Raw genomic sequence first — 23,180 nt, forward strand, 5'->3', positions numbered from 1 at the left:
GCACAGTGACAGTCACAGCATGTCTCTGCAGCCTACTTGGAAAATTCACACCATGATGAAGGGCTGTTGAATCTATTCTGCAAGTGTTGCCTGCCAAGGGGTGCTCTGCACTGAAGGGGATGTGAGGCTCAGCAATGATGGTGCCCAGCAGCCCTGAGCAAGAGGGGCAGCTTGCTGTCTGTCTCTCCTGAAGGAAAATGTAGCTGTTGGGTTTGCAGAGGTCTGAGTACTCCCTGCAGAGAGTGTCATGTCTCCACTGAAGCAGGGTTTCAACAATCAGACGGTTGGAAGCAAAAACCCAATTCCGATTGAGAAACATGCTGAAATGCTGTCAGGAAGGGCACTGGCCAGGGGAAAACCTTGCTCCAGGTGACACTGATGAATACCCTGCACTCCTTTACCTGCAGTCACAAGACAATTAACTTTTCTTTGCATTCTTCTGCATAAAAATGGAGGGACATGCGCACATATAAGAAGGCAAAAAATCACTACAGGCCTTATAAAACCTGTCACAGTGCTTCACAGACTCCTTTCCCCAGGGAGGGTTGGAGGAAACAAGCATGAGACAGTCACTCATCATTTTGCTTTAGACAAGGCTGTGAGGCCCAGGGATGCTGCAGCAAAACCCACAGCAAAGCTGCAGAACAAAGAACTGACTGAGCCAGCTCCTGGCCCACAAAATGCAGGAATCAGATCAGTTGAGGACAGGAGCTACAAGGATTCCAGGACTGCCTCACCCCTTCAGCTTTCAGGTCTTCTCTGGTATGTGATGATGAGGTGGAACCTGAATTCCCATTTGGCCAGCTGAATGTGCTACAGACACACCTTTAGCCCTGCTACACTTGGCTCCTGTCCTAGAGGTGCATCCTGAGATGCAGGACCTGTGTGGTTTGTGACCACGTGGAGGCATCCAGCTCAGCGAAATGCTGAGGCTGGTGTGTTCCAGGAAACTCAGCTGGCAGGGGTGTCAGAAGGCCAAGAAGCACCTGAAACCTCTGGGTTTACCTGCATGGTGGCCCTCCATGCCTTGCACCCTATCTTTGCTCTTTACTTGTCCCAACACCACGCACAGCACCAATATTTATATACAAAAAAATGACTGTGATTTCAGCATAAACAATCTGCCCCCTCAGCCATTAATATTCTTGTTTCGCTGCCAAAACATTTTCATTTCCACTTCTCCAGGCCTTCTTTGTCTTCCTTGTGTCAATTTTTACTGCATTTTGTGACAGGCAGCCTGTTTGCCATTCAGGTGAATCTTTCTGCAGTGTGACCAGCAAAGTATTATCAGCAGAGAAGCCTGCTAATTAAAATCACTGCCTGTAATTTATAGATGTGCTGCCTGTGCTCAAGGAGGAATGGAGAGCAGAAATCGCTGCCCTCTCTGCAGAGGGCTGTGAGGAGGGCCTGGGGTGCTGCAGCTGCCGCAGGGCCGGGTTCCTGCCCCGCTGATGTTGGGACATCGGGGATACGGCATCCTTCGAACGCACCGGGCGGGCCGCAATGCCGGCTGTCCCCGTCTCTGCCGAATTCCTCAGGGAACAGCTCCCGTTCCCTGGGCAGCGCCGGGGGCCCCGGGGGAAGGAGCATCTCCCGGGCAGGGGACTCGGCGCGGGGCCGGGGGTGCGGGCCGAGCCCCGGCCGGACACCCCGGCTCCTCCACCCTCCGCACCCGCCGCGTCCCGGGGCCGGCGCCGAGCGGCAGCAGCGCTGAGGGGACGCCCCGAGGGGCGGCGGGGCCGGCGGGGGGCGGCTCCCGGGGCCGAGGCCGTGGCGGCGCGGCCCTGCCCAGCGCCGGCTCCGCTCCGCGCCTGGTTGGTGCCGTCGGGGCCGGGGGCGCGGCCAGGCCGGGGCCGGCCCGGTAAAGCGGCGGCGCGGGCGAGGCGGCCCCGCACCATGGAGGGGCACCTGGCGCGCTGCAAGATCGTGGTGGTGGGGGACACGCAGTGCGGCAAGACGGCGCTGCTGCACGTCTTCGCCAAGGACTGCTACCCCGAGGTGCGGGAGGGCGGCGGGAGGAGGGCGGGCCGGGCTCCGCGCCTCGCGTCACCTCAGCTCACCTCTGCTCTCCCCTCCGCTCCCACAGAGCTACGTGCCCACCGTCTTCGAGAACTACACGGCCAGCTTCGAGATCGACAAGCAGCGCACGGAGCTCAACATGTGGGACACCTCAGGTGAGCCGGGCGCTGCGCGGGGGGCGGCGGGGCCGGCCTCGTCCCTCACACCCCCGGGCCGGGCCTGGGGCTGTCCCTCACAACCCCGCGAGCCTCCCGGGGCCCCGGGCAGCGCCGGTACCGCCGGGAGAGCGCTCCCTCGTCCCGCGGCTCTGCGGGGCCTCTCGGTGCTGCACCGATGTGAGGGGACAGCGAACAGCGAGAGAAGCGGCTGCGAGCGGGGCTGGAGAGGAACGGGGAGCGGGGACAGAGCTGCTGGAGGAGGGAGCCCTCGCCTCGGGAGGAATGCCCTGGCCTGGTACTGCCCACTGCCACAGAGCCTCGGGTTCTCCGGCGTCTTTTTGGCTTGGTTTGGTTTTGCCTCTTCGTGTCCTCAGTTGTGGTTCTGCACAAAGCGTCGGGCACAGCTGTCCCAGACCAACGAGACCCGTCCCAAACTTTGTACCTGCTCGTGCCTCAGTGGAAGCATGAGTGATGCAGAGCTAATAGAAATATTGGCATCCCACAAAGTTCACATGCACTTTCTAATTTACCTTTGGATCCTTTGGTACAGGCAGTGCAGCTGAATGCTGTGCTCTGCTGATGAATATCCATCATGTGCTTGCTGATGCTCTTTCCCTGTATTCTCATAATTTCTGGCATTCTGATGACAAATGAAGCTGTCTCAGTGTCCAAGAGAAGTAGTAAATTAAAACATAACCTAGGACTTTCTTTTCCTGTTGTTCATTCAGATTCCTTGCTGTAATTTTACATTCATTAACAGCTATAGGATCAGCATAGCTCTACCTATAGTAGTGGCTTTACTGAGTCTTGGACTAGCTCAAACATGTAAAATATGTTGGAGTCTTCTTCTGGAGCTTCCTGACCCAGGAGACCTTGCTTTGGTGATTTTTATTCCTGGAGACAAAAAGGGAATTAGCTTTAGCTTTGCTCACAAGCTGTGTGCTGTGATGTGAACCATGAGGACACTGTCTCCAGGGGCAGCTGCTGGGGCTGTGGATGAAGTTGGCTCTCAGTGCTTGACCAGGAGCTGTGCTGGAAGCTCAGAGTGGTGGAAGCCCTTGGAGGGTGGTTGGTGCTGGGCTGATGTGTGTTTGGAGACTCTCAGAGGTGGCCACAGTGAAACCATCCTGGCTGATCCAGCTTGTTCACCCCCAAGGCTGGGGGAGTTCCAAACCCTGGGCTTCTGCAGCCTTGGAAGGGGCTGTGGTGGGTTATATTTGCTGGGCACTGAATGGCTTTGCTCTGTATTTGATATAAAAAACTTCATCTTTGGAGTGTGTGGAAGCACATTTGAAGCATTGTTTGCTTTTCAGGAATTCTCCAGAATGATTTGCTTTGGTCTTACAAATGTTTAAAGAAAAGGACATGATAAAAAGTCCTTAAAATATGTATCTGACACCTGCATCTGATGGTGTCACACGTTCATTTTTTCCCCTTGCGACAAAAGATGTTTTTCCAATATTTGTCTCTGCAGCCAAAAGGAAATGGGCTTTGATTCTTTTTTCTGCTATGAAAAATGTCAGATCTTTTTAACAGCTTTGCTGTAGATAGAGTTCATGAGGTAGTTTTCCAGATAAATCCCCTTTGATTTGAAATACACCAGAGCTAGTTCTTAATAAACAATCCTGCTAAGTGTTATACAGCAGTTTCCCCTGGTAATCAAACTGAGATTTTTAGCTGTAGACTGCAAACTGCTGTTGAGTTTCCAGTAGCCTTCAGAGGCTCTTATAAATGGGAGCTTTGGCAAAAGAAGTTTTGCCCAATAGTGAGTTGAACGAGCTGAGCTGAAGGGATCAGGACTAGCTCATTGCTCCCCCCATGGAGAATGACAGACATTGGTGGGCATTTCCCTTCTCTCTGTGCTACCTACTCTTTCTTTTAAGCTGCTTTTCATGTAGGGGTTTATTGTTCATGACAAATTCCATCCTAGCAAGAGTGAAAAAGAAGATGTTGAGAAAGGGCGGTCCTGACATGAGGAGGGGAATGCTTTCTATTTTAAATGCTCTCCATCTCTTAGATAGCTGATTGGAATTGAAATTCCCTGAGAAATCAGCAGAGACATGGAGAGAGGAGGTGAATTTTTTTTTTTTACTTTTGTTATTAATTTCCCTTGCCCCATACTTAGCTGAGGAAGCAGTTGGAGACTCTGGAAGCTGCACAGAGTGAGCTGAGCATCAGCCAGCAGTGGGTGATGGGGAAAGTGCAGTCTGACCTGGAAAACTCCCTTTCTGATGACTGAGTGTGGCTGCAGTCTACCTGGCCACTCAGCCATCCCACTGGCAAGCCCTGTACAGCCCAGGGTATTGTCTGCTCCCTGTGTCCTGTCAGCCTGGCTGATAGCAGTGTGTTGGAAAATGCAGCCTTTTGAGCTGAATTGACCCCTCCTGCTAAGTGGCAAGCACAGGCTGTGACATTGGCAGCTGGCAGGCAGGAGCTCTCATTAGAGGAATATTGACAGAGTGGACGGAAGTGATGGAGAACTGAATGGCTCCCAAATTGTATTGAGACCGCTGATTTTCTTTAGATGTCTTTTAACTCTTTGTCCATTGATAAGGTTTTCTGGGACTGGAGCACTGAGAATCCTTCGCAAGGGTGAAACCTGTGGTGCTCTGACAGAGCAAATGCTGGGACTCTGCACTGTCTCAAATGTGCCTTAGATCTAGGAATGTACCAGGGAGAAAATCTCCTTGTCCAGAATCTGCAGGAGGAGGAGAAGGACTAACCCCTAACCCTAACCTAGGAGGAGGAGCACACTAACCCAGGTGCTGGCTGCATTTCATGTTTGTTTCCCTTTGTGTCCCAGCTCAGGACAGACCGTGGGAGTAAAATTGCTTCAGGTGCCATTTCACAGCATGTCAGGAATGTCCCATGCCTGCTGTCCCGTGGGAAGCCTGTGCTACAACCTGTTTGCTAAAGCCTCTATTAAAAAGCAGTTTGACATCTTGTCTGTGAGGGAAGGGGTGCAGAGCCTGCTGACTGGATGGGGTAGACATGGTTGCAGCTCTTGTGGCCATGCCCTGGCACCTCTGCTCACGAGCCTTACGGAGGACACGCTGCTTTCCTGCTCTTCTTGTTCCTCTTCTGGCAAATTCTTTTGGCTGCCTGTTGGCTGAACATGCTCAGCACAGAAACAACTCCTCTGCACAGGGCTGGTATCTTGTGGTGGGGGAAACTCCTGTTCAGTCGGATGTCTGAGGGCTTGGGAGTGCTGTTCCCAAAGGGCTGGGTGCCTCCCAGAGCCGCAGTGCCTGTGCCCTGGACCCATCAGGAAGAGCTTTATTCCTTGCAGGTGGAGGAGGGTGGATGGCTGGTGATCATTAGCGATGCTCTGCAAGGAGTGGGCGAGTTTCGTTTGAGCGCGTCAGGTCTGGGAGGGAGCCTTGTTACCCCAGGCGTGCAGGGGCAGGGAGCTTCTCTCAGCAGTGCAATGGGAGCAGGGAGTGCCCGTGGGTCTGCCCAGCTCCAGGAGCTCTGGAAGTGGAGCCATGGAGGTGCTCAGCAGGTCTCTGGCAGCGGGAGCCTTCAGTGAGCAGGCTGACCTGCTGCTTGGAGTGTTTCCCACCGTGACCTGGCATTGCCAGTGAAGCCGCTGCCCACACGGGACTGGCCCAATGCCCTGCCTGTTCTGCAGAGCTTCCCTGACACTGGGTGCAAGCAAGAGAGAGGAGCTCAAGCCACGCTGCTGCCCAGTGCCCAGTGCCTTGTCAAGGCCTGAGGCTTTACCCTGTCTCTAGGTGGACTTTTTGTTAGATTTCCGATTAATAATGGTGAGGAATTTACAGTGTGCCTTGCAGCCTGGACTGAGTTCTTTGCTTTTTATTCACTCCCTATGCTGGGAGGCTCTGCCTACTGTGTCTGTGGCCTCAAAGAGCAGGCAGGCAGAGCAGGGGGTGACCTGAGGCCATTGAGCTGCTTGATGCATCTTTTGCTGATGCAGATTCAGCTGCAGAGTAGAGCTGCCTAGTTCTGGTAGGAGAATCTTTGCCAGTGCTCAGTGGGAGACCCAGCCTGGCATTGTGCCTTGCACAAGGTCATTGTTGCCTTGGAAAGCTGCTGGAGGGGGCTTTCCTTTGTGGACCATCAGGATGCAGCGTGGTTGAGAGTCGCAGTGTCTGCTGCAGCCTGCGGTGTTGCAGAGGTCAGTGCTCACAGGTTCAGCAGTGCCCTGCTCAGCTCACAGCAGAGGAGCTGTGTGGCTGCCAGCCTTCCACAGCCACTGTCTCTTCAGCAGATGTGCTTTCAAGACAAGAATAACACTGTGAATTGCAAATCCCCCTCCGCCTTCCTCTTTGCCTGTACTCAGCAAACAGTCTGCCTTGGAATGGCCTGTGTGGGAACCCACAGGCTGTGATAACAGATCCTTCTTTTAAGGGAACTACTGAGGAATGTTGATGAGATTAGAGAGCTGAAAGGGGCTGAGTTTAGCAATGGCATCTCCATGGATGCTGCGGCAGTCTGTGCCTGGATTCCCAGTGCGCAGCTCCCGGATTGCCATGGCTGCCTCTTCCAAAGTGTAAGAACAAGTTCTGTCTCAGAAAGAGTTCAATGCTACTTGCACTCTAAGGCAAAGAGAAAATGTGGAGCTGCCCTTTCCATACCAAAAGAGCTCCTCCCATGCTTCCTGTTCAGACTGAGAGCCTAAAACCAGCATGCTTGTGTTGTGCCTCAGCACAAATACGTAGTTAATCCTAAAAATACATGCAGCTGGGTCACATTCTCACACAGGTCTGTAACCAGTCAGACAGAACTTTAAAGGCTTGCAGCAGAAATGCTGATACTGAAGTGGGTGGAGGATGGACCTTTGAGAAGACATGACAGGACATGACAGGGCAGGGCAGTGCCCAGGAGGATCATCTCTGGGCTGTGCACAGTGTTGGGGGCACGCTGCAATAGTGTGTGGCTCTGGGATGGAGGCTGGTTCTGCTGCATCAAGGGCAGCAAGCCCTGTGGCATCATCCATCCTTTGTCCCCTACAGATCTGAGAGGCTCAGCCTCTGTGGGGCCATGGGATGTCCTGGGAGATATGGGGATGCTGAGGAACATTGCTTTTAGTGGCAACTAGCTGACCCTGCTGGCTGCTGTGACCTCGTGGACAAGGAAGGATGTTCTGTGGAGTGGTTTGTTCCCAGCTCAGGTGCAGGCCACTTTCCCACAGCCCAGAGGTGATCTGCTCTCTCCTATGCTCTGCTCTTCCTGCTCCTTTTGCCCCAGATTCTGAAGATAAAAATCTCCACTCTATTAAACTTTTCAAGTGTACAGGCCCAGCCTTCCCTGTGGGAAGAAACCTTATCTGGCAGCCAAATGGTTGGGGAGGATCTCATGCTTGTGAACAGTAAACCTGAAATGTGCAGCATTGCACCAAGATAATTGTGTTCATTCAGCCCTCAGCCGTGTTCCCCAAGGGCAGAGCATGTGCTGGCTGTGCTGCAGGAAGCTGTTACCACTCTTGGTCCTTGTTGTACCCTGTAGAAAGGCTGACAGGCAGGTTGTGGCAATGCCAGCTGTCCTTGTGACATGGCAAGAGTGCCAGGAAGGGATTTGTGACCCCCATTGTTCTCCCTGGTCAGCTGCTGCAGGCAGGACTCTGAAAAGGCTGGGAGGGCTCCTCAGCTGCAGACCCAGTCCTCCCATTCCAGACACTCCATGATGCTTCCCCAGCAGCCAGCAGGGACTTCTACAAGGAGCTTTCAGGGACTCCTCACAGTTGCTGGAGGGAAGTTTGCATCTGAGCAAGCTTCTCTGGAGCACTGGTAGCTACATATGTGAGACAGGACACAGGACTGGGATGAGGCAGTAGCACTCTGTGCCTGTCTGAGCTGGGGATGCCTCCACCGGTAAATCCAGCAGAACAGCCTCCTCCTGAGGGGCAGGCTTCCAGTAATAAGATCTGGAGAGGGGCCCAGAAATGCAACCTCAGCCTATGCAAATACCATTCCCTTCATCCTGAAGGTATGCCAGCTGGGCTCTTTAGTATTTCACTAATTTTTGTACGTGCATTGTAAGAATTAGGAGCAGAGGTTAATTGTCCAAGCTGATGAGCTGTTTTGTTCAGTCGTGCACTTCCCAGAGGAGTGTTTATTCTATGTCACAGAGCAGTTTCCTCCTTTCCTATACTTCAGGGGCTTGCAGTGATGTTGCACAAGCAAGACAAATGTCAAAGTTCAGCCAGGACAGAAGGTTGAGGAACCCCTGGGGCTGTTGACTTGGTCCTGCTTTGGCAGCTTTGTCCCCTTCCCCAGAGCTTGGCTGGACCGTGGGTGGGATCTGTCTGGCAGAGTGGACATCTTCTGTCATCTCTAAAGGCTGGTGCTCATCTGTCACCTCTGTGTGGGGAAGTGACCCAAAACTTTGTGGTTTGTCAGTGTAGCCCTCCAGAAAGCAGGGATGAATTTCTGTTTCATGCCACGAAGGCTGTTCTTGGCAGTCCCTGCAGAAAGCAGCACGTGACTCAACATTGCTGGCTGTCTGGGGAGAGTTTACAGTGAGCCCCCCAAGACAAGTGTGCTGCTGAGAAATTTAGGTCTTGGCAGTGCTCATCTCTGTTTTAAGCCAGAGCTGGGCTGCAGGAGCCCCTTGCAGAACAGATCATGCAAGAACACTGGCTTTCCTGGTTTGTAATGCCCTATTGTTGGATGGAGGGTGCCTATGTGAGGAGGCTCGTTATCTCTAGAACAGCTAATAAGGAGCACACAAAGATTAGCACAATGTTGGTATAGATGAAACAGCATATTTCTGTTCCCTGCCCAAGAGTGGCATCTCTGAGCTGCGGTGCCAGGCATTCCAGGATCCAGCCAAGGGGAAAGAGGAACTACTCATGCTTGTATCCACCCCTGAATTTCAGACAACTGTGTGAATTTTATTTTTAAGCTGGTTGTAGTCTTGCTCCAGTTTTCTCTTTAATCATGAGATGCACTTAGGTCCTGTGTCTTGCAGACCTGGATGCCAAGTGGGAGAATGACTCATGCAGTAAAGGGAGGCTGAATCTGCAGACACACCAGCCTTGGAATCCTGTGTGTGTTTGGAATTGCCAGACTGTGGGTCTCTGGAGTGTCCTGGAGTATCTGTAAGGGGTCAAGTGCTCATAATCCGTACAATTGCAGAGCTGGAGTTGAAGGCACTGGCTTTTTTTGGGTTGTTTAGGTGGGGTTTTTGGGGTGTTTTGTTGTTTTGGTTTTTTTTTGTGATATGTAATGAAAAAGTAATAGATGCAAAACCTAGAAGATTAATCACCCAAACAGAATTTCCTGATTCAGTAGAGCTGTCTCCAGAGCAAAGTGGGGATTGCCTTGGCTGGGAGCAATGCAGCTCTCCTGCCCCGCAGGGCAGCACTGACTGGGGGTCCCTGTTGATTTCTGTGGGTCTCCTGAGGTGGGCAGAAGCTGCTGCTTCTGGCTGTGAGGTGCCAGGGCTGCCCCCTGCTCTTTGTAACTGGAGCAGAAAGTTAATGAATGTGAAGCAAATCTTGATCTCATTAAAAAGATAAGGTTCTTTACCTCGTGCTTCCCTTCCCTCAGCTCCTCCTGCCAGCACAGCAGTCTCTCCTCCTGTGGTCCCAGGTGATGAGAGCATGATTCCTGGCATGGTTCCTGGCACTGGGATGAGCCAGTGGGGGTCTTGTGGGATAGTGGGGGGCTGCAGCAGCGCTGTGGCTCTCTGCTGAAGGGCTGGCTGGCTGCTGAGGAGCAGCAGGTTGCTATGATACAGTTTGCTGTGGCAATGTCTGTGCTGAATGAGCCAAAACTACCCCTACAAAAGGAGCATTCCTTGGCTGGGAGGGGGTAGATTTATCTGAAGTGTTTATGTAAAACTGAGAAGCTGCAGGGAGAGGATGTGCGTGGGAACGTTTCCTCCTGCACCAGGGCCCCTGTCTGGAGGCAGACACCCCTGTGTGCACGGGGGAGAGGGCAGGGCTCACATAAAGGACCGGGCTAATTCAGGCATGCGGATCAGCCCTGGATCTCCCATCCCGTCCTGTCCTGTCAGCCCATGCCAAACATGAGACAAAACCCCGTTCAAAGGGGAGCTCAGCACTGCTGTGCTTGGTGCTGCCTGTGAAAGCAGCCCTGGACGAGCAGGGCTGGGTCCTCTCTGTGCCATGGGGAGTGGTGTGACTCTGCCAGGTGTGAACTGCAGCACTGGGAGCCCGAGGCGAGCTCAGAAACCTCTGTGCCCGGACACTGGGTCACCCTGGCTCACCGTGCCTGCCTTCTCTGGCATCCCTGTCCCCAGAGCTGTCCAAGATGCTGCAGGGACCGGCTCCTTTCCATCAGGGAACAGGACTTTCCATCTAGGAAGGGGGCTGGACTCTGCAGAGATCAAGGTCTGCTTCTTCTGTGCTTCCCTTCCCAGTGACTTTGCAGGGACAGAGACCCATCTCTCCCCCACAGGAGCAGGGTGCAGGTGCCTTTGCTCCTGTGGGCTGGCTGTAAGAGCTGGAGACACCTGTAGCCCATTTTGCTGGGAATCCAATTGCACATCAAATTCAGGGCATCTTCCCCTGACTGTGTGGCAGTGGCAGGGGCTGGGCTGGTCAGAGCCCTGGAGCTCTGCTGTTGTTGGTGCCATGGTCTGAGCTGGATGGCTGGTCTCTGGGACTGGGCAGGGTTTGGGAAGGCTCCACAGAGCCCTCAGCCTGCCCCATGTGGGCTCTGGGCAGAGGCTCTGCTCCCCAGGGTTAGTTTTGCAGAGGGGCCCGGGGTGTTTGCAGAGCACCTGGGGTGCAGCACTGTGCTGGGAACTGTGCCCCACTCTGAGCTGCACCTCAGCTGGGAGCCCCTGTGCACAGCACCTAGGACTGGAGCTCCTGCAGAGAATCAGCCCTCTCTCCTCTCGTGCTTAGCCCAGGCAGATTTCCATCCTTCCGGAAACATAAGCCACCATCATCCATAATTCACCAGGTGCTGAACTTCATCAAGGAGCCACCTGACACCTGGGCTGTACCTTTCTCCTGGGGTGGGAAAGTGCCAGGTCCAGACATCCCAAGGAGCTGCAGCAGGGAAGCATTTCTGGCTCCTTTGGCCTAGGGTGGGCAATCCTGCTTTTGGGGGAGGCAGATTCAACATGGACTCTGGTGTCTCTGTTTCTTCTTTTCATAAATAAACATCTGCTTCTCATCTCTCCAGGAAGTTTAAGTCATTTGTCTTTGCAATATAAAACCAAAACAGTGTTTTTAAGTAGCAGTGAGCTGATTGCTCCATGACTGTTTGCTGAGGTGTCTGCACTCACCAACAGAGCGCAGTGCAAATAGAAGCGCTATGGCACAGTGGCCTTACTGCCTGAAATTTGCATTGAAGGTGTGTGCCTGTGCACGTGGGCTGGGCTCTTTGCCTGCTCACAGAATTCCTGTGGAATGCAGAATCATCATCATCTCCTTCACCAAACCCTGCCACTTCTTCTATATACCAAAAGGAATCTGTGTTTTTCCAACGCAAGTTCAGAAAGAAGGCAATTTATTTTTACCTGTCACAAATTCCCACAACCTGTGAGCAAGCTCTCCTGTATAAAGATGGCAAGGGAGGATAAAAACCAGCAGTAGCAGATTCCTTGTCTTCTCTCAGCCACACCTTTCCCCTGTTAGTGGTGCAGCGCTGGCATGACAAGTGATGGAATCCAGGCGTGAGTGCTGAGCTGGGCGCTCCTGCGTGAGCAGCATCCCCAGCAGCACGGCTCCACCAGCACCTGCTGCTCTCTAGGGAGAGACAGGGATGCCAAACTTGCCTCTTCACTCTGTCAAGGGGTAAATATAAGAAAACAAGGACAAAACCTTTGACTTTCATGCCTAAACAAAGGAACTAAAATCTTCTGGCAGTCAAACTCTGCTGACCCTTATGGTGTGTGGTCACCGGTCCAAAGCTCCGGTTAACATCCTTTGTCTTCAACAGAGCAGTCTGCATCACGTGGCAGTGTCCCCAGTTCTTACTGGAATTAAATCTCTCTGCCTGGCAGAGAGGGCTGAGGGGCTCAGCCTGCCTTGGCCCAGGAGTGGGGCTGGGTCCTGCTCACCTGCTGCTCCTGCTCCTCTCTACAGGCTCAGCTTATTACGACAACGTCCGGCCCCTGGCCTACCCTGACTCGGACGCTGTGCTCATCTGCTTCGACATCAGCCGCCCCGAGACCCTGGACAGTGTGCTCAAGAAGGTGAGTCCCTCGGGCAGTGAGAGAGGTGCTCTGGGCTCCCTGTGCCCTGGGGTCTCCCCAGGGCTCAAAGCTCTGGAGTTGGTGTGCTCAGGGGAGGAGGTCAGGTGCTCTACTTGGTCTGTGCAGAATGCAAGGTATTTCCATTTGAAAGGAACCTATGAAATGCTGGAGCTCATGGCAGATTGCAGTATGTGTGTGGGGTCTCTCTGTGTTCACACATACAAATGTGGGGACAGAGAGAAATGTGGGGTGTTTGTTCTGTTTTCCATTAAGACCTGGGAAGGTATTATGGATCACTGTTAGCAGAACCACCAGTGACTATGGATTGCCTGCAGCAGCTGAGAAGTGGCCCCTGGTGCCAGTTTCCAAGCAAGCAGAGTGCTCAGTTTTTTGGCTCTCCCTTCAGTTCAGCATCTGCATAGTAAAAAAGACAGCAATCAGTTCTCTATAGCTTGTCAAGGAAAATAATGAGCTGTGCCACTGAATTTCAAGCCCGTGAATGAATAAGATGAGATGGCACAATGCCACTGGCCTGGAGAGCAGGCAGGGCCCTAAGCCTGCCCATGCTCTGTGGGAGCAGCTGAGGGTTTTCTCCCTGTACCTCAGTGCCTTGCAGCAAAGCTGATATTCCAGCTGGCAGGTCCCAGAGAACCTCACAGGGCTGGGGATCTGCTGTGGAGCACCCCTGGCTGGTCTCCAGTGGGTCACTTCTGGGAGAAGGTCCCACACAAGGCTTTCCTCTGAGATGGAGGGAAGTCCAGCAACTCCAAGTGCTGCTCAGAGGAGTGAGGGTAAGTGGATTCCTGGTGGATTGCATCCCTTGGTCCTGGCTGTGCCCTGCTTCCTTCCATGCAGTTCAGGGAGCTGTGGTTCTGCTGTGCAGGAAAGCATCTGGCAGCTGCATCCTGTCCTGGGGGGAGCCTTGGCATCTCATTTGTGACACTCTGAGACACCAAAGCATGAAAAGCACCACAGAGCAGTGGCTCCTGTGGCTGTTCCTCCTCAGAGAGCCCCAGGCTGCCAGGGCTGCAGTGGCCACGGCCTGAACGTGTCACATTGTACTGGTTGGCCTCTTGGCCTCTCCACATTTTGCCAAATGTTGTGCTGAAGCAAGTGCCTCTTACTCAGCTGCTGGGAGGGCTGAGAAGTGGGTCTTTGTCTCAGGAGTGTCCTGGTGAGGGGACAAAAACCCTTCAGATAAATTGGTCAATGGCTCAGTGTTGGCTTCCAGAGCAGGTCCCGGGTACCAAGCAGGCTGGGTGGAGGGAGGGTGTTTCATGTGGCCTCAAAGAATTCACTGCTCAGCTTGGGAGTCAGCAGAATAATAATGCAAGTGAATCATTTATACCTTAATGAAATACAAACCCCTCAATAATTAGGTGGGGCTGGGAGTTATTTCTCTCTGCACACTCTTCATGTGAGTCCACCCTGCTCAGTGCATGGCTTTCCCTGTACAGCCTCACAGATGTTTTGAGTGCTGTTAGGCAATGCTTTTTTGATATGGTAACTTAAAATAAACCCTAAATCCCAGGGGATTTCTTAAGTGCCTCTGAGTAGATGCCTTGTTTCCTTTGGTGCAGGCTCACAGCCTTGCTGCGGTGAGAAAAATTCCTAAGACACCATGAAGCTGAAATGGGTTTTAGCTTGTGATATCAGGCAAATAAAGAAAATAACATTTCCTGTTCAAGCCTCAGGCAAAAATTCAACAGAGGAAATCTTTATTAATGCTGCCCTTCTGATGCTGGGCTGCTGTGCAGCATGTACAGTTGAAGGGGCAGAGCCATCTGAGGGAGTGCAAGCAAGCAGCTCTGCCTTTCATGCAGAGAAAGTTTTCATAGTGTGGTGCCTTGGTTCTGGTAAGTCTTGACAGCACAGCAGGTTTTGGGCTCCCAGAGGTGTCAGTCATGCAGGAAGAGGGTCACAGCTCTGTCCACAGATGAGGGAGCCCTGTGTCACCACGGAAGCTGTGACCTCTGCCAGGTGTGAACAGACCTTGTAGCTCAAATCCTTCACATAAATTAGGGTGCTTGAATTCCAGCTCCAAAATAACTGGATCTGTTCACTGAGAGATTGTGGAGGCTTTTGGTGCTCTGTGGCTGCAGCACCATGATCTCCAGCATGGAGCTGGGGCTGGGGTGTCTGAGTCATGTGGAACCAATGTCCATGGCAAGCAGATACCTGAAGATACCTAAGACAATCTCCTGAGAGAAAATGAGATTTTTCATATTTTGCACACATTATTTGGTCTGATACTGGTTATGTGACATTTGGGTGGTTCTTGGCACCCCCTTCCCCACCAGGTTGTGGACACTGGGCTTGGTGGTTTGCTTTTTTTTCTGCTTCTAATTGCCCAGGATATATGTTTAACCACCAGTTATCACAGTAGGAAATTGCTAATTCCAAGTGATGACTTCAGCTGGGGTTAATCTCTATTTATTATCTGCTTCCTACTTCAGTACCACTAGATAAGTAACTGGGGCATTGACATGCTGATGGAGCTGTGCAGGTCTCCCCCGGGGGAGGTCACAGGTGATGGATTTATTTACTGCTGCAGACACAGCTGACATCAGGCATTCACTTTGGGAGCTCTGAAAGGAGCCATTTATATCAAGGACATGGATGTTTTCCCTGACCTTCTCTTTCCATTGCTTTAATTCTTAATTTCCCTGCCTATAGCTATGCTCTGAATATCATAATGTCTTCAACAGGTGTCTCTCAGTAATAAATATTGTGTGAGTGTGCAAAGAGCTCCCCACTGGCCCTGTTGACCCTTGGAGTCCCAGATCTGAGCACCAGACTGTGTGGTTGTTGTTTTTCCACAGCCAGGACTGGCCTCCCGTGGCCTCACACAGGGCACCACCACTTGGCTGGGGCAGGTTTGCAGGGCATAATCTGGAGCAGGCGAGCATAAAGTTGTCCAGAGGGTACTCTGCCCATTCCCATCCATGATGGGGGCAGTCATTAAAGAGCCCTGATATCCTAATTAGTGTTTGAACAGTTGTGACACCCTGGTTGGAAAAGCCACACACACCAGAGCCTCTCCTTTCCTCTGCAGTGGCAAGGGGAGACGCAGGAGTTCTGCCCCAACGCGAAGATTGTGCTGGTGGGCTGCAAGCTGGACATGAGGACAGACCTCAACACTCTCCGGGAGCTCTCCAAGCAGCGCCTCATCCCTGTGACACATGAGCAGGTGTGTTTGGGCAGTGCTCAGGGGGGAGAGAGGTGTGCTCTGTGAGCCACTGCACCCAGCTCTTGCTCTGCAGCTGGTTTGGTTGTGGCTCAGCGGCTTGGAGCTGCTCATGTTTACAGCACTCTTGTCCCCAGCTCTGGAAAACCCTTATTCCTGATGCTCTGCTGAGCAGCCACCCCATTAGTAGCCAAAGAGTTTCCTCAAAGCAGGTGCAAGTGTTTGATTGGACAAGTTGGACCAGCTAAAGGGGGGTGTTGTCCTTCTGCATCTCCTGGTTTGGTGCAGCTCTTTCTGCTCCCAGTGATTCTCCTGGGTGGTTTCTGTGTTGGGATAAGACTGCAGGGGGAAGAAGCCACAGCTGGAGGGCTCAGGGGCTGCTGCCAGAGGCCTCCAGAGGACCCAGCAGTGTCTCCAGGCTGGTGACAGACCCAGACTCTGGTGCAGGGGCAGCTGCACTCTGAGCTGGTGACTGTCCAGGCAAGGGGGGCTGCCCAGGTGTCTCAGCTGCAGGGGTGGCACTGTGTGAATGACAAAGTGCCAGTAACCCAGGGCTCAGTGGTCGGCAGCACTGTCTGCTCCTCACCTCTGGAGCTCCCACAGAGCCTTGCACTGCGTTTCCAGGTTGCCAGTGGTGCCACTGTGCTCTGGCAGGGCTGCTGGCTGTGTGAGAGGCTGCTCCTTGGAGAGCAAGGTGTCCTAACCTGTCTCATTATGGACTTTTGGATTTGGGTTCTTTTTCCTTTTGAACTGAACATTGACGAGAGGGAGGCAGTTTTCTCTTGTTTGGTCTCAGTTGTTTATTTTTTCTTATCAGCATTACAAGGTACAAGGAGCTATGTGCACTATGATAGAAAAGGGGTAAAATGGCTAACAAAGATCTTCAAGGTCTTTTATATGTCCATTTACCCAATTAACAGATGTCAACTAAATTATTTTTCTTAGTGACCCAATGACCCAACACCTGTGCTCCGCACTGTGGCATTTTCTACCCAATCACCTACTACTACCCAAAAACCCCTTGGAGAAGAACATGAAGAAGAAGGAAGAAGAACAAGAGACAACACCCTAAATCCTCCATCTTGTCTTTTGCTCTCTAAACTGCCTTAAACTCTAAACCTCAACCCATTCACCCAGTGACTCAAGAAACTTTCTAATTCTACACACACTTTTCCTATCTAACTTTAGCATTTGTTCTCATGTATCACCATGAAAACATGCTCATGAATTTCATATTATATGAAATTCAGTGTTTCTTTGAATCCTAGAACTAAATATTAAAAACAAGGGGCACACACTCTGTATCTCAGACTCCAACACTAACCTTGTTCCCTGTTCCTCCTGCTGTCTCTGGCCTGCAGGGCAGTGCGCTGGCACGGCAGATCGGGGCAGTGGCCTATGCAGAGTGCTCCTCCAAGGTGTCGGAGAACAGCGTGCGGGACGTGTTCCATGTGACCACGCTGGCCTCGGTCAACAGGGTGCACAAGAACTTGAAGCGCAGCAACTCCAAGCGGGGACTGAAGCGGGCGTCACAGATGCCTGGCAGGACAGACTTACTGAGTGACACGGAGATCAGGAAAGACCGAGCCAAGAGCTGCTCCATCATGTGAAAAATGGGCTGTAAATAATGTGTGTGTGTTGTCCATTTGTACAGTAACTGGCTGAGACAAGGGCATGGCTGCAGGAGCTAGCCTGCCTTTCCAAAGCCTTTTTCTCAGTCTCTAGGGCTGAGCAAAGGTCCCAGCTGCAAGCAGGGCTGCACGAGTCACCCTGCACTGTGGAGACTTCTGGGCTGGCTGCTGCTGTACAGATTGCTTGGGATGAAGGAACCACTTGGCAGAGGAGTACTCGGGTGCTGGAAGGTCTGTGACTGGGTGAAACAAAGTGAAAGGGAGCGATGCCGTGTGTGTGTGTCACCCTCCTGTCCCCACAGCCCAGGCCCTGCCCGTGTGCAGCACACACAGTGTGGGGTGGGGGCTGTGTGGGACCTGGGCTGGAGAGAGGAGGGGGATTGTGAGCAGCAGAGTGTGATCAGGAGAAGGTATTCCTCCAATCTTCCTTTAGAAGGGAAATGATGTTTGAGGTGATGCTGCCCTTGGCCAGGCTGGACAGCAAGTGCCATGGAAGGTGCAGGTCTGGGCCAGAGATGGGAGGGAGGGCACCCTGGGAAGGAACCTTCACCTAATGAAACACCACAGTAGTCCACCTCCTGCAAGAAAATAGACAGATGTCTCTTTCCACGGTATTTTAGGTACTTGAACTGCATTTGAAATGCAGCTGAGTGGATCTGGCTCCAAGGGAGAGGTGTGTCCCAGTAGATGCATCCTGAGCATCGTGGTTCCCTTCAGCAAGCAAATGCCCCTGGGGAGCTTTGTGAGAGCTGCTGACACCTGGGCACTCCCTGGGCTCTCCCCGCTGTCCTGCACACACGGCTCCCAACAATAACTGCAATAACGATCCATATCCTGCTCCCCACCCACTTCCAGCTGCAGATTGTGTTGCATGGTGCTGTGTTTGTCTGGTAAATGATGAGAAAAATGACTTTATGCATATCTGCACCCTGTCTCTGCTGTGGCAGTGGGAGAGGAGATGTTCCTTGCCCTTGTGCCTTGATGTCCTCCCAGCATCTCCCATTGCTTCTGCTGCTGCCCTCTCTGAACGCCTTTGATGACAGTATTAGCCTGGGTTTAATGTCACATGGACACTTTATGGAAAAATAGAATCTGCTCTGTTGCCAGATCCAGCTGTGTCTGTGGGCTACAGGAAAAATAAACATCATTGGAAAATTCGTGATGCTCGGCTGTGTTCATTTTTAAGTCAAACCACGCATCCTCTCAAAATCCCTTACTGCTCAACGTATCTTTGCATCCTAATCTCTCTCTCTAGCTCTTGAAATATGCTTGTGCACACCCTTCACTGAAAAACCCAGAGGACTCATCTGCATGTATTCATTTTGGAGCTGAAACACCTGCCTTAAATAATCTCTCCCTCTGTCCCAACTCCTTAAATATTGTGGAGCATTTGCAGGTTGTCTATGCCTGATCCAGCAGCCTGAGCAGACAGGAGCTGCCTCTGTCTTCACTGCAGCAATAGCTTTTACTCAATATTTTGTGTCTGCTCTCACACCCAGGTCTTAGACTGCAGGAGCATCGTGAAGGCATTTTGGGGAATTGGAGCTGCTGATTTACCAGGACAAGAAAAGCTCCATCAGTGACTGGACACTTGTGCTGTGTGCAGGTTGCAAGAGCATGGAAATGCCCATCTGCAGTCTGGGAGGAGGAAGAACTGAGCAAGGCAGTATATTGAGAACAACCCTCAGCATCCTGATGCTTTTCTTGCACTCTCTAGGTCCCCCAGAGCCTTTGCAAACATTTTTGAAGAGAACCAGATCCCTGCTTGGATGGTAGCAGTCATTGCCCACTCCTCATAACCAGTTTGGAGTTGTTCTCACCATCCTCATGTCACACATGACTGTGACTTCCTTCTTCCCACATACACAAAGCAAGAGCATTCCCTTGTACTGTGCTCTGGCATCTTTTAGGCTTTTGAATTTATTGTGGCAGTCTGTACAAAAGCAGTTGCTGGGGCACTGATCAGTTTAGATGATCAGAGTAGATGAGAGTTCATTGAGACCTGCAGCTCAGTCAGGCATTCCTGAACAAGGCTGGTCACAGTCAGGGGCATCTGCAGTGCCCACTCCCACAAGATTTCCCAATAAGGGAAGTAGGACATGGAACTCTAAATTGCCTCTATGAAGAGGCAGCTGCATTCTCCATGGTCTTCCCTCTGCCTTCCATGGCCATGTGACATCTCTGCAAATCCAGGTGAAGCTGCAGTGCCAGAAAAGCAGCTGCTGTTTGGGGTTACACAAAAAGGATGGGATCTTTCTTGAAAACTTCTTCTGTTCTCATTAATTTATTTTCTGTACTGGAGGGCAGTGTCATTTCTACCCACCTCACACCCCCCTCAGCACAGCTGAGGCTGGAGGCCTCTGGTATGAAATCAGGATGTTGGAGTGAAAGTGATTTGTGCCCAGCTGCTTCTAGAACAGCCAAAGAAAAGATGAAAAATAAAAAGGTGTCATCTAAAAAATGTGCATTCTGCCAGAGTGAGCAGGACCAGACTTGGATGCAGACATGACCAGAGTAGATTTGGACACAGAAATGTGCAGCCCATGAGAAGTTAATGAAAGCAAAAATGCAAATGCTGCCACAGCTGAGCTGAACCCAAACATGCACCTGTCACACTTGTGTACATCCCAGACATTCACTGCTTGAAGCCTTCTTTGAAGGCTTGGGCTTGTGGCTTCAGAGTGGGATTGAATTCTGGGCAAACGAGTGTCCCCATCCCCTTCTCTGCCCCTCCTCAGGGGACTCCCAGGCTGCTCTCTGCAGCCACACTTCAGCAAGCAGCTTCATCTTCTGGCACGTGCTTCTCCACCAGCTTTCTTGTCTCTGAAGAGGGTTTGGACTCCCACAGAAGCTCATTTTACCAGACTTTTCAAAGGAGTTCCTCACTCTCCTTCTCTACAGAGGAATAAACAAGACAAAACAGGAAGCAAAATAAAAAGAATAGAAAAAGCAAAAAAAGCCTGAAGAAGCACAGGAGAGCCACAAGCACAGAACAGACCAAATGAACCCATTGTTGGGTCCCTTCTCCTGCAAACCAAGCCAGAACCTGCTGGGAGAAGTTTGGGAGTCTTTTGTACATATACATATACATATACATATACATATACATATACATATACATATACATATACATATACATATACATACATGAGTAGATAGAAAAGCAGTCAGTGGAACTTTTGGGATTTTCCCCTTGTCAACATAGGAACCTCCTCCAAAGAACCTGCTGAAGTTAATAGCAGGTAATTTGGGGTAAAGAAAGCAGAGCCAGATGTGTGGGGGATGTGGCCATGGCCCCATCCAAGCATCAGAGTTCCTGCTATAAAGCACCAGGTGACCCAACAATGCCTCTGGAGGCCAGGGTGTGGGATTCTGGCTTCTGCAGCCATGGGAAAGGCTCATGGGGCCAGCCCCAGGGCCTGCTGAGCCTGCTGGGTGCAGGGAGGGCACCCAGAGCATCTCCTCTGTGTGTAAGGGGGGATCCTGTGCTTGGACAGCACAGGAACTGTCCTGCTACGAGTGGGCAGCTCCATGGGGATGGAGTTTGCCTGGGATACCCTGGACTCCTGCATCAGCAGTGGAGGGAACCAGGCTCCCTAAAGGAATGACTCAAATAGCCAAAACCAGGCACTGGTCTCAGTTCCAGCCGAGGTCAGCTGGGAGTGCTGGAGCAGGTGAGAGCTGGAGCAGGTGAGAGCTGGAGCAGGTGAGAGATGGAGCAGGTGAGAGATGGAGCAGGTGAGAGCTGGAGCAGGTGAAAGATGGAGCAGGTGAGGTGAGAGCTGGAGGAGGTGAGAGCTGGAGGAGGTGAGAGCTGGAGCAGGTGAGAGCTGGAGCAGGTGAGAGATGGAGCAGGTGAGAGATGGAGCAGGTGAAAGATGGAGCAGGTGAGAGCTGCAGCAGGTGAAAGATGGAGCAGGTGAGGTGAGAGCTGGAGCAGGTGAGAGCTGGAGCAGGTGAGAGATGGAGCAGGTGAGAGCTGGGGCAGGTGAGAGCTGGAGGAGGTGAGAGATGGAGCAGGTGAGCAGGTGAGAGCTGGAGCAGGTGAGAGCTGGAGCAGGTGAAAGATGGAGCAGGTGAGAGCTGGAGCAGGTGAGAGATGGAGCAGGTGAGAGATGGAGCAGGTGAGAGCTGGAGGAGGTGAGAGCTGGAGCAGGTGAAAGATGGAGCAGGTGAGAGCTGGAGCAGCTGAGGGATGTCTGTGGCTCACACGATGTGCAATCCTTGTTCCCTCCCAGCTGTCTGAGTTCCAGCTTCACTCTGTGCCTGCCCTGGTGAGGGACAAGCCCTGGACCCACAGCACGGATGGAGGAGCTGCAGTGCAGAGCTCCAGAGCTCCAGGAGCTGCCTGGCAAGGGCAGATGAGTCAGCACAGGAAAGAGAGACAAAAACAAGCAGATGGAAGAAATGGATCTGACACATGAAAGACACATTAAGTGAGGAGGACTTGAGGCCCCAAATTAGTGCCTGAAGAAAAATTAACGAGCAACGCTTCCAGTGCAGGTGTCCTGCCAAAGAAAGCATTCCCATCCATGGGGAGCACGGAGCAGCTCCCTGCCAGGCACAGCCAGCCCCTCTGCTCTGGGCCACAGCAGAAATTGTTCTGCTCCCAGGAGTGGTAACTTGTTCATCCTCTCCCAGCCCCAGGGTGTCTGCATGGGCTGAGGAGGAGGGCAGCAGTGTGGGCAGCAGTGCTGATGCCCTGTCAGGGGAGGGCAGGGCTCATGGAAGGCCGTGGCACTGGTCACCAACTCCTCAATAGTCCTTTCAGTAGGTTGCTAATGAGAGATATTCACTATATGGCAAGAAAAAATCTCTTATGACTCCAATGTGGGCTTTAAGTGTTAATTAATGGACACCTTCCAAGCCAGGATAACATTACAGTGACAATTCTCTGTCAGCAATCCCATCTGTACTAACTGATCTGCTGTTTAATGTAATAGCTTTGACCATAATGAGTTTAAATTATTGAAAAGAAATATATAAAGCCTTTATTAATAATTAATAATGTCTTCCCGGTGTGTTATTTTAATAAAGCTCTATGACCTGTAAGATTACCAATCAGGGGACCCAAGGGAAAAGGAAGGAGAAATAGAAAGAAATCAAAAGTAGCTAAAATTCCATTTCTTCTGCAAGTGCAGCATCAGGAGCCTAGCACTGAATGTTTGATACAGGTATGTATACATATATATATATATATATATACACACATACATATATACTGATACTTACTCATGTAACGAAATGTAAGTCATCCCTCTGACTTCACCCATGTTCTTTATTGCAGCTCTGAAGTTTTTAGGCATGCTATTCTTCCAGTATTAGAGTGCATCTTTCTTCAGTATATTTTGTAATGTTTATATCCACTTCCAGACTGTTTAGACTTCTACCCTTTCAGGAATTAAATGAGATCACTTGCTCCAAAACCATCAGCCTCACAATTTTAGTTCTGATTTGACCTTGTAATTTCCAAACTCTATTATTTCATTATATATATATTTTTAGTAATGGCAGGTGCCTCTGTACCTCTGGATACATGCGTGTCGTGGTTGACCCATGAAAGCCACTCACTCACTCCCTCCCTCCCCTCAGCAGCTGGACAGAGGAGAGAAAATATAACAAAGGGTTCATGGGTTGAGATAAGAGCTGGGAGAGGTTGCTCACTAAATACCTAAATACCACTCACTAAATACTGTACACCACTAAATACCATCAAGGGCAACACAGGCTCAGCTTAGAGATATAAAGTGACTTTACTGGTAACAAAATCAGACCAGGAGAATGAGAAAATGAGCCTTTAAAAACACTTTCCCCCCACCCCTCCCTTCTACCCCAGAGGTGCAAGAGGGCAGGAAATGGGGGTTCTGCTCAGTTCATCCCCTGAGGCTTCTCCCTCTCTCAGGGAGGGGAGACACTGGGGTTCCTCCCAAGGGACAAAGTTCCCCAGGAGCTCTCTGATGTGAGCTCATCTCACAGACAGCAGCTCTCTGTGACCTGCTGCAACCTGAGCCACGGGCAACACTCCCCCCAGACTGCTGAGGCTTGGGT

General features: G+C 51.6%; 1 protein-coding gene and 1 long non-coding RNA gene across 2 annotated transcripts; both read left to right on the forward strand.

The window, feature by feature from the left end:
* Positions 1-1,770: 1,770 nt before the first annotated feature.
* On the forward strand, positions 1,771-18,288 carry RND2 (Rho family GTPase 2). The gene is made up of 5 exons (XM_058857916.1): positions 1,771-1,998; positions 2,087-2,174; positions 12,205-12,314; positions 15,370-15,504; positions 16,863-18,288. Exons 1-5 carry the CDS (start codon positions 1,897-1,899, stop codon positions 17,109-17,111), a joined length of 684 nt encoding a protein of 227 aa, XP_058713899.1. The 5' UTR covers positions 1,771-1,896; the 3' UTR covers positions 17,112-18,288.
* Positions 18,289-20,450: 2,162 nt separating this feature from the next.
* Positions 20,451-22,105, forward strand: LOC131588888 (uncharacterized). The gene is made up of 3 exons (XR_009279665.1): positions 20,451-21,072; positions 21,105-21,136; positions 21,305-22,105. It is a non-coding gene; the product is annotated as an uncharacterized LOC131588888 (long non-coding RNA).
* The last annotated feature ends 1,075 nt before the right edge of the window (positions 22,106-23,180 follow it).

Source organism: Poecile atricapillus, chromosome 27 (assembly GCF_030490865.1).
Source record: "Poecile atricapillus isolate bPoeAtr1 chromosome 27, bPoeAtr1.hap1, whole genome shotgun sequence".
Lineage (NCBI taxonomy): Eukaryota > Metazoa > Chordata > Aves > Passeriformes > Paridae > Poecile > Poecile atricapillus.